General features: G+C 47.6%; 1 protein-coding gene across 2 annotated transcripts in view; it reads right to left on the bottom strand.

Moving 5' to 3' along the window:
* Positions 1-312: 312 nt before the first annotated feature.
* arid1ab (AT rich interactive domain 1Ab (SWI-like)) overlaps positions 313-11,282 on the bottom strand; it is a 67,755-nt gene continuing 56,785 nt past the window's right edge. For both annotated transcript variants that reach the window (XM_044335184.1, XM_044335183.1), the window contains exons 9-20: positions 10,663-10,808; positions 10,428-10,525; positions 10,123-10,332; positions 9,794-9,998; positions 7,662-7,794; positions 6,877-7,052; positions 6,670-6,799; positions 6,367-6,486; positions 6,070-6,166; positions 5,030-5,849; positions 3,776-3,906; positions 313-3,670 (exon numbers count right to left, since the gene is read on the bottom strand). In XM_044335184.1, coding sequence (XP_044191119.1) covers positions 1,751-3,670; positions 3,776-3,906; positions 5,030-5,849; positions 6,070-6,166; positions 6,367-6,486; positions 6,670-6,799; positions 6,877-7,052; positions 7,662-7,794; positions 9,794-9,998; positions 10,123-10,332; positions 10,428-10,525; positions 10,663-10,808 — 4,186 coding nt within the window. In that variant the 3' untranslated portion in view covers positions 313-1,750. The remainder of the gene's footprint in view (positions 3,671-3,775; positions 3,907-5,029; positions 5,850-6,069; positions 6,167-6,366; positions 6,487-6,669; positions 6,800-6,876; positions 7,053-7,661; positions 7,795-9,793; positions 9,999-10,122; positions 10,333-10,427; positions 10,526-10,662; positions 10,809-11,282) is intronic.

Here is an 11,282-nt window from a genome sequence, read left to right as displayed (position 1 = left end):
AAATATCAGCATGTGTGATTCAGGGACAAGGACAGCCATGCAACATTGGGGTGAGATGTCAATCAATGCACGGATGGAAAACATGGCTGTGCATTTGATAAGCAGCATACTCCACGGAGCCGTGTGTGTGTGTGTTGCATCTGCATCCGTGTGTAAATATCAAAACCGTCAGCAGAACACACTGTACGCTGCTTTACATGTATCGAATTGTCTCCGTGCAAGTGAAGTGCAAGCCGAATGAAAAATTCAGGGCTTTATTTACTGCTGCCTCAACCAAATGAAGGGAATATAAATAAATCCACAGCAAACGTCTTACGAAGATTTAATGTACATTTATTCTTAACACGTGGAACATATAGTATAAAGATTTCATACTGAATAAATGATATTCATTAAGCCAAAAAAAGGAAAAAAGAGGAATTTACATCAAGTTTTAGCTACATCATCTGAAATACAAATATGCAGAATCCGCATCACTGGAAAAAAAAAAAACAAAAAAAAAAAACAAAACAAAAAAAAAAAACAAAAAATTAAAATGGTTTCTTCATCAAGGTCTAGTTTGTCATTTATGAAGGAGCTCAAATGGAACCGCAGACATGATTTTTGTTATATTCTCTACACCCGGACCGGAGACAAACTGAAACTTGAAGTTGTGTTTGTTGGGGGGTGGCGTTGGACAGCAGCTAAACACCCCCCGGAGCGCGATACGAGCAGGGTGAGGCGCCGAAGGTAACTGAGAGGGTGGGGCGTCAAGTAATCACATGGCGTACTTGATGCATTGAACTTGTAATCGTCAAAGATTAAAAATGGTGAAGAGCAACAGAATTTGAGAAAGAGAGAGAAGTGTAATGTACAACATCATATATACACTGCAGCTTGGACTGCATCTAGAGTTGAGGACCAGTCCTAAAGAGGTGACTTTTTAATATAAGGGTCAAGTCATACAATCAAGGGACAAAGAGAAGAGGTCGGGGTGTTGTAGGTTCACCATACTTTGGGGGGAAAGCCGTTTTCTCTCTCGACATTAACTAAAACTGTTTTTAAAAACTACAGTTTGCTGCCAAGCCAGCGTATCTCAGTGTGAAACAGTATTATTACAGTATGTTTACAGTTTTTAAGGTGTACAGTACAGAAAAAAGTCCTACAATCTACTGCACAGGCCTCCCATGACAGATGTCTGTTCACAGCCAATAATGTGGTTCCTGTGGGGCTGAGTATATAGCATCCAAAGTTACAGCAATTATACCACACCACAGTCTGTGAGTCTATGTAGCCTCCAAACATGAACCATAATATTGTTTAGTCCGTGCCCTCTTCTCCCTGCCGACCCCCTGAGGGAGAAAGCGAGCACATGTATCCCCCAAGCACATGTATCCCCCAAACTCACTGTAAACGAGACAGCAACTTTGGTTACAGTTTTTTCTTTTTTCTGGAGATTTTTGTTTTCATTAAAAAACAAGTCCTTTCTGCAGGGCAGCGCACTCTGTCCTATGCCTGGGTCCCAATCTGCTCTTCTTTGCCAGTATCTTTCCATTTCAGAAGTTTAAAATCCACAGCTACTTCATGATATTCCTTCCTTTAGTGAGAAGCAGGGGTAAAAAGACAGTGGAATCCGAGGTGATTTTGCATAAATTAAAAAAAAAAAGGACAGTCAGTTTTGCTCTTTTCACTCACACGCAACAGACACACAAAAAAAAGGGGGGGAGGAGGGGGAACGGAAAGAGGCAGAGCTGAAACCTCCCCACGGCTGTCATGACTGGCCAATCAGAAACAGTACGTCACAGATCACTTGGGACACCATAGAGTTCATAAGAGGGGACACTGAGATGTCCAGTAGCCGCGACTCATACAAAGTGAACTCCGAGTGGTTTTCCTCCACCTTAGCCAGTGCGTGCAGGGCCCGGGCTGCCCGCCGCATCATGTCCACACTGGTGGGCTCAAACTGGGGTGCGCCCTGCATTTGTAGCAGGGAGCTCTGGCTCTGCTGGTACTGCGTGGCCGCTAGGCTGTCCTCCAGGAAGCCTAGCAGGTTACCCACGCTGCCTTTCTGCACAGCAATAGCCCGTGCTGCAAGGCTGTCGCCGTGGGCCAAGTTAGCCAACAGAACGACTGCCATTTCCCGGCAGACGGCCACCTTGCGCTCACCGACCAGACGCACCAGTGAGCCATAGAGCTTCTCCAAGCGGCTGAACGGTGGCGTTGCCAGAATGAGGTCGACGTTGTTGTCCTGGATGCTGAGCTTGCTGAGGGTCTCAAGGACCAGTCTCTGAGGGGAAAGTGAGCCATGGGGCCCCAGTGTGGGGAAGGGGTCCAAGGCCTCTGCTGAGGGGCAGACAGCCCAGTGGAGCAGGCCATCCAGCAGTGGCAGGCATATACTCTCTGGGTAGATAGAAAGGTCCAGCTGGCCTGAGATGTTCGCCAGAGTGACCAGGCAGTTCTCCCTTAACACCTCGAGGCAGTCCCACCACCACTCGTCTCTCTCGCAGCTCACACCTTCATCTTCCTCTTCCTCCTTCTCATAGGTGACCGGCGCCTGTTTGCGTTCAGGGTGCCTGTGGTGGAGCAGCACCAGGCGGCCCAAAAGCAGGAGGAGGCCTGGGTGTTTCGACATCTCCTGGTCATTCCCAGGGACGAAGGAGAGGCTGCGCACTATGTTGGAAACGCAGATGCAGCGCCGGGCTAGCGAGTCCTGCCAGTCCGACAGAGTGCTGAGTGGCGTTTCGTCCTTGCTGTGAGGTTCGTCCTCTAAGATCTTGATGTTACGGCGGCTCTGCAGGTCAGGGTTGATGCTGAACAAGTACTTGCCGTTCTCTTTCTGCTCCTCTGCGCCTCCACGAACCACTTCCTCTGTGACTGATCCTGGGCGTGCAGATAATACATCGTCAATGGTGGCAGTGACTGGTGCACCAATGGGAAGAGGAGGAGGGGTCTTCTCTGCTGGAGATTTCTGAGGTTCAGATGGCTGGGGCTGCTGCCGGGGCTTATTCTCCCCATTGGACTTGGATTTCTCAGGGTTTTCCGTCATTGTCTCAGGCATCTGGACCTTCTTGCGGCTCTCGGAGGTTGTTGGCGTGCGTTTCCGCTGTTTGAGAAGGTTCATCCGGCTCTCAAAGTGGGTCTGGATGTGTTCGGTAGTGTCACCACCACCAATGCTCCAGTGTATCAGGCCGCTGTCAAAGCACTGCCGCTGCCCAAGCTTGGATGAGTGGTTCAACAGGAAGGGATTCTTCTTCCGCACCAACTTGATGGGGAGTTTATCAAATTTACTAGCCTGCTTGGGCTTTTCCGAGTGGAGGTTGGGGTCTTGGGAGGACCCTGAGGTAGAGGTATTGGGTTCCTTAACAGAAGACTCCCTTTCCTTCTCCTCTTCCTCATCCTCTGAGGACTTGTCTTTCTGGGAGCTGTCCTCCTCCTGTTTCACTTGGACCAGTGAAGAGGCGTCAGGATTGGCCTTTGTTTCTTCTACCTCCTCATCCTCCTCGTCCTCTTCGTCTGTGTCCATGTCCTCTCCCTCAGGCATTGGAATTTCGTCATCAGAGTCATCAGCAGCGTTGGGGTCTATGAGGGTGCGCTGGCCGGGGTCTCCTACTTCATACTCCTTTAAGATACCAAAGATCTCGATGAGGCAGCGTCTGAAGTATTCCACCACCAGCTCCAGGAATCCAGGAAGCTGAGAAACCAAAGAAGATAATTACCAAAACAATCCCATGGTTCATACACCACACAAAATTTTTTTTTAAGAATATTCATGCAAATGTAGCTTTGTGGAACTTACCTGGCATAAGTTAAAAGTAGTAATGCTATTGTCATCATACAGTAAAATGTTAATGGTATCCAAGGCCCACGTGCTTTCCGCTAGTAAGCCTGACTTTAGTGACATCATCACTCTCCATGCCTCAGGAGTGCCTGTTAACAGAGAAGAACAGAATGAATGTGAGCCAACTTGATCATGATCTGTTATTTTGGTTGTAAAAGACAGGCAGTGGTGCCCCAGTATCTATCATCATTCCAAATCAGCAGCTTACATCTGTTAAATGATTATAAATAAGCTTCCCCAGAGAACAGCCAAATATCAAATGGCAATTTAGGTCAGGCAGGCTGGTGGTCGTTCATCATACCTTTAGTAGTGATTAGCATTTTATGACTTCTGTAAAACTATGTCTCCCAGTCCAGGTTATACAGCTCACATTTTTGCTGTACTTTATGATTCAGTCTTTTTCAATGCTTATTGCCGATAGTTGGTATTAGGGGAGCAACGGTACAAAATTCATGGTTCGGTATGTACCTCGGTTTTGGGGTCACAGTTTAGTATGACTGATGTAAACATCCAAAAATGGCTCATTGGCCAAAACTATTACTGAAACGGTTTAGTAACGGACTAATAACGGTTTAAAAACAAGCTTTCTGTTTCTTGCAAGGAGTCAGGACAGCTGCTGACAGCTGTTTATGATGATTCAGGGTCGATCAGAACTGGTTCTTATGATATACTGTCCAACATCATCAGAAATCAAATGTGTTTATAGTTGTTCTGAATGGCTTCTCTCAAAGGCGGAGTGAAAAGCTGGCCATCACAGAGAGGGGAGGGGAACGGGGAGACATGGTATCGTGCCACTACAGAGATAATGGAGCATATTTTAATAATAGCGTTGCACTCAGTCAGTGTTATGGGTCTCTCGTTTGTCATTCTGATGGTCGCGACACTACAGGGTAACCAGTATACCTTGCCTAAGCCGGCTAGCATACATCCATGAGCATTTTATAGCTAAGTGGTGCACTGCCAAAATGTTCTGGGTGGAACTCACACTGAAGAATTACTGTTCCGCATGTTGGAGTAAGTGAATTATTAAACTATGTTGACAGTACCTGTTTGGGTCACAGAGAATACCAAACCAAGGAATGTCATGTACCAAACCAAACATCCTATACTGAACAGTTTGGGACTAATACACATACCATTACACCCCTAGTCAGTATCCATATGCATTTTTATGGAAAAAATTGAGTGAGGCGTGAAGTAGAAGTTCCGTACCTATGTCTTTCATGGTTAGCCGCCTGCGGGGCTTGAGGTGGGGTTGGGAGGCCTCTACAGAGCCAGGAGGGAAAGCCACATCTCGCCTGATCATGGGTTGCTGTACAGGGGCCTGGCCAATGTGGGAGGCGGGCACTGGAGGTCCGGCTTTCTGCACTTTGATGCCCGGATGCATGTAGGGGGACTTGCTGGGTGATGTCCTGCTTTCCATGGGCCTAGGCATGGGTGCTGGGCTTGACACCTGAGGAATGTGGTTCTGGGAAGTCTGGTAGGTGGATGGCAGGGGTCTGGTCATGGGTGGTCCAGAACCACCGGGGCCAAAAGGTGGCTGCCGCTGGTTGACATGGCCAGGCCACTGACCCTCGTGGTTCATGCGTTGGTCTGACGGCATCATCTCCTCGGAGCGGTTCATGCCATGGTAGCCAGGGCCCTGGCCAGGTACAGGAGGTCCCTGACGGTTGGGATAGTTGGGGTAGCCCATCTCATTGCGGCCCTGCCACATTGGGCCCTGGGGGCCATCAGGACCTGAAGGCATGGGGCTTGCCATCATTTGGGGAGGCATTGGAGACTGGGAGTTGGGGCCTGCAGATGTTGGTCCTCGGTCCCGGCCAAAGGGGAAGGGGAACTGGTTCTGTGGGCCTGGTGGTCTGCGCTCCCCACCAGGGTATGCATTATACTGATTATACATGTCCTGTTGGCCCTGGGGCCCAGAGGACTGGGGTCCTGGCTGCTGCTGGCCACTATATGGGACGTTGTACATTTCTCCCTCATGGCGCTTGGCGGGAGGACCATACCCTCCTTCTACAGGACGCTTGTAGTTCTGTCAGCAGACAACAGTTAGCATTAACAATTCAGTATCTCAATACAATCATATCAAGAAGAATTAATCCTTACATCTCTTTAAAAGGATGCAAGCAGAGGTAGGAAAATTTACTTTTAACACATATATAGTAAAAAAACATATTTAATCACAGAAATGTTTTAAACAGGGAATCAAGCTAAAATAGAGGCACTACAAACACCGAACACAATGTTCTTACCGGTTGCTGCTGTGGATACATTCCTGGTTGTTGATTTGGGTATGGGCCACCAGGGGGAGCTCCTTGGCCAGGGTACTGATTGGCATAGGAGTCATGCCTGAGAACAATAACAAAAGAGAAAAGTTTACACTGATTCATTTCTTCTTTTCAATCAAATGTACAGACATTTTAAGCATGAAAATCAAATGCTGATAAAAATGTACTCTTTAACATGATTGCACTGGCAAAATGCCTCAATCCAACCATCTTCTTCTTTGGTCAGAATAAACACAAATCTTCACCTTGAATTCTACTTACCTTTGCTGTGGTGGAGGGCGGCTGGGCGAGTACATCCCTGTGTCGGCTCCAGAAGGCATCATGTTGGGCTGAGGAGCTCCTGGTCCCATGCTGCCGTCAGGGCCCATGCCCGGCTCCTGTCTGTAAAACAAACAATGCTCGTCAGTTTATTTGGTTCTACTGGATACACAAAAGGATTGGTATAGCACAAATAATTCCCCTAAAGCTAACCTTGTCTAGCACTCAATAATACCTCTGATAAATAATACAAAATTAGAAAACCATATGGTACTGCTGACACATAGAGAATACTGTGGTGTTTACCTGCGGTCGTATCCGTAAGGGTACTGTTGCCTCTGGCCCATCTGCATGTTACCCATGGGGCCAGGTGGGCCTCTGTTATACTGTTCTCCCATGCCACTGTTAGGGCCTGGCGGCATGAACGGCTCTCCAGCTTAAAAGTGAAAAATATCATTAGTTTAAGCTCTAACAGCATTCCAACAGCATGTGATCTAGTTGGTCGGCACTCACCTTTCCTCATGCCACCGAAGGGGTCTTTGTTGGACTCATAGGGACCCATCCGAGCCATCATCTCTGGACCACCCATACCGGGCTGGTAGCCCTGAGAGTTGGGAGTCATGGCGTTCCTTCTGGAAAATGCTGGGTCTCCACCATCAGCAAAGGGATCCTGCAAATTTACGCTACTCCTACAAGAGGGCAGGAGGCTTGTTAGTAAAATGTAGAATTTTTGGTTCATATACTGTATATCAGTTTCCAAGGTATTCATTTTTTATGAGGAAATTCATATTACTGTAGTTCATATCTTAATATAGCCTTAATTTCTGAGGGTTTTGAGGGCTGCAGTCATATTCTAAATCCCAAACACTTAATTTAATCAATCGTTTTTATACTGTCTTCATTATTATACTCCTCTTTAAAAGGTGCAGTGTGTAGGATTTAATGGCATCTAGTGGTGAGGTTGCAGATCATTCTAAGGTAAAAACACAAAATTCTTATTTTCAGGTGATTATACACTAATTAAAACATACTTATGAATATTATATTCCATATCTGCCAAGTCCATTCTGATAGATGCCACTAAACTCTACACACTGCACCTTTAACACAAGTAGGTTGGTTGAGACATGACCAACCACTACATACCTTAAAAGAATACTTTCATGTTTGTTGTATTCTATTACTATTTCCAGCTGCAATGATCCACTTTCTCCACAGGGATCAGTTTCATTTTATTGTGATGACTCCTGCTATTTTTAATATCTTAAAAACATGATATTGTGACTTCTAACTCGTACCTGACACCAGGCATTGGAGGCATTTGTGTGTGCGGGGTGGAGGCTGGGGTGGGGGGCTTCAGGTCTCCCCCTTCTGCCATCGAACTACTGGTGGACTGAGGGGTCTGGGGGCCTTGGAGGGATCCTGAACCAGCTGCAAAACAAGGATATACACACACTGAGTACAGGGAAAACAACAACAACCTCCAATTTGAAAAATTCAAAGATTCTGGAGAACTCAAAGAACTCTTGCTCCTCCTCTCCTCACTCCAGGAATAAAGGCGAGAGCTGATAGTTGATAGAGAGGCAGGATAGTCTTATGGATAGGCTGAGCACTGCTGGGGGCTTTCAGGAACACATGCTGCTTTTGGCAATTCTAAATTCCATTAAGAAATTCCTGAGTGCTGCACAGAGCAACACAGTTTGTGTCAAGCTGACTGGCTTTTGAGTGCGCAGCCAGTGAAAATGTTGAATCCTCCAGCTCATCGCAGCATGCCAACCCCCCACCCCCACTTCCACTTCCCATCACCCTCCCCTACCACCGCCAGGCTCTTGGAGTCACCAGGAAACAATGATCTAAACCCTGACTCTGACAGATTACTGCCTGGCCTGTAGAGACAGTGACTTGTGTATATTTGCGTGATAGTGAGTGATAGATTGTTTGTGGTGTGTGTGTATGTGTGTGTGACATAGTGGCACTCATCCTTAACTTCAGCTCAGGACTTTCTCACTATTAGCATGCCAGTCTGATGACTCACAGGTTCCCATTCATTAAACTGGCACACACACACACACACACACACACACACACACACACACACACACACACACAACACCGGGGTCACTGGCAGGTCACATTTATTCACATTTTCTCACATCACCCTCTTGCCTGTCTAGCTCTCACACATACACACACATTAACCGGCTCCCCCTCCCCCCTCCCCCTGGGCAGGGATTTCCCTCCACTAAAGATGAAGGGAGGAAAAGGGGAGGGGGAGGAGGATCTCGTGAGGAACAGAAAAAAATAGCATGGTAGAAACAGAGAGTCAGAGAGAGAGAGAGAGAATCGTGTGACTTTTACACACATACACACACGCACACACACACACACACACACACACACACTCAAGCTCTTCCCCCCATTCATCATTTCTGGCTCAGTACTAATCTCCAGGGAGTGTTGCCTTGCCTCTGTAGCCCTGGGCCAGGCACCAGGCAGCGAGGACATGCCACTGACGGGGCATCGCTATCGCCAAATCACCTCCCGCCACATGCCGCCACCCCCCACCCCCCCACCCCTCTCTCCGGCTCTTCCTTCGTACTAACTAGAGGGTTGATGCCAGCTGACAAGCACCCTGATGTCTCCTGTAACAACACCCCGGCGCTGAGTCAGTGCCCCGTGTCTGACAGCCTGGGTCTCGGCCAGACTGAAACAGCACGTGGTCGATCCTGGTGTGGTTGCTCCTGGCAGCTATAACAGGAGTCCCTCCAAAACAAACAGCTTCCAGGCGACAACGCAGCCCTGAGAATCCCCAACCCCCCCCCCCACCCCCCTAAAAACCACTGCACACCCCTTCACCTCTGGTATGACACATTGCCAGTGTACACACAACGACTTTTACCCAGAGTTCATTGAAAGATTTGGTATGCTGGTCTCTGTTCACACAAAAAACCAATAGGGGGGGGGAGTCTGAAAGGACAAGTCTTTCGTCATGTCCTGTGCAAATGCCAGGAGTATTCCCCCAAGAGATGCCTTTCTTGGAACTGTCCAGAGGATGCAGTGGACTTCTGTGACTTACAGCTACCGCTCCGTCATTTACAACTCCTCCAGTATATACGACTATACCAAAACAGCAGTGATTTATGGAGGATGGCAGGCCCATACAGTTGATGACAAACGATGGTCTAAGATCGGCTTTTAACATTGCAATTAATAGTGTACCATAAAAAACACAAGTTTATGGGCAGATGATGTGAGGCAAATAGAGCAAGGAAGATGTGATGAATTGCATGGCAACCACGTGGCAGCCAAGAGAGAAAGAGAAATGAAATAAGCCGTCGTTCTTTCATTCATTCAATACAAGTGTACTTCGATTTGTAACTCAGAGGGGGAAATAAATGGTGATGAGGTGTGGGAGGACGCCAGCGCTCACCTGGGCTGGGAGGCTGGATCTTAGGCTGGTTCTTTTTGGTGTCTGTGTTGAAGAAGTCCGGGGGCGGGTCCTCGCCGCGCTCGATCTTGCACTCGAAGGCGTACAAACACTGGATGTACTGTTTCTTGAGCGAACTGGCCGCGCTGCTCGACGTGCCCACGTTCAGGTTGGTGGCCAGCTCCCTCCACTTCTTGTTCTTGTTCACCTGGTGGGCGATAAGAGGAAGGAGGAGGCTCAGGAAGATGCACACAACAGACTCATAAGAAACACAATGTTGCTTGTTTAGATCTGTGATATTCAGTTCAAATTAAGGTGGCATCCAGCCATACCTGGGTGAGGCCGCCGATCTCTTTGACGGATACGTAGAGTCTGAATAGGTCGAGAGGCTTGCGTCCCACGGCGGGCAGGTTGTTCATGCCCATGGCCTTCTCCTCGGTGAAGGCCAGATATCGGTCCACCCACATCTTCCTCTCTGGCTCTGGGCCAAGCTCGTACAGGCGAGTGATCTTCTCGTTGGTGATGGTGGAAGAACTCGACTTCTACAGACAGGCAGATGGCGGGAGAAAATTGTGAGACTGAAAAGAAAAATCTAATATTAAACAAGAATATAATTGCAAGGATTTAGAACTTCTACCTTTTTTGATTCTGGCTTGGGGGTTCCCTCCACTTTGTTGTTCATCTTCTGGGCAGGGTTTATTTTCTCCATGACAAACTCTGAACTGGGAGCCATCCCTGGGTGTTCAGGAGTTACAAGGGGAGGGTATAAAATAAAAGATTACCAGTCTATAAAACCATTTTATGGATTAACTTCCAGGCCCATAGTGGTACAACAACCACCTGACCGGGGCTGCTTAGTAGCCTTTACTCACCAGGGGTGTTGTTGGCCATGTTAGCTCCCATTGGGTATGGCCCTGGACCTCCCTGGTTCATCATGCCGTGCATGCTGTTCATGCCGGGGCCGTATGGAGAGCCTGCTCCCATCATGCCTTGGGACATGTTGGGGTAGCCAGGTGGCCTGAAGAAGAAAAGGCTTGTTTAGAAGTAAGACACTACTGGCTGATAAGACTTAATCACTAAGAAACTCCTAAAAATTAAGATTAAGAGTCTGTCATCCTTTTAATGCTTTTCTGTTTGATACTGTAACAAGTCTATGCTTTTTTTCCTTTGTGTTCACTGGGTTCATCTTATTCTGTAGGAAACATCAATTTACGTCATTTGATTCTAGCATTTGCCAAGTCCACAAGAGCCTCTCTGTAGGCTGAGCTGGCATCCTCGCTGGGGAAGGATGTGATTCACTGATCTCAGAGACCATCTCCTGCTCTCTTATTCTCTCCATTTCTTCCTTTTCTCTCATAGATAAGTGTTTGGTCTACTGCCATCTACTCAGCAGCACACAGGCACCAAAACACACAGCAGACTGGCTTGCACGTGGGAAGAGCCGATCATTTTTCATGCTCATACAAGCAGCAGTACAAGCAAGGACACAAAT

This window comes from Thunnus albacares, chromosome 19 (assembly GCF_914725855.1).
Source record: "Thunnus albacares chromosome 19, fThuAlb1.1, whole genome shotgun sequence".
Taxonomy (NCBI): Eukaryota; Metazoa; Chordata; class Actinopteri; order Scombriformes; family Scombridae; genus Thunnus; species Thunnus albacares.
This window is presented reverse-complemented; position numbering and strand designations above follow the sequence as displayed.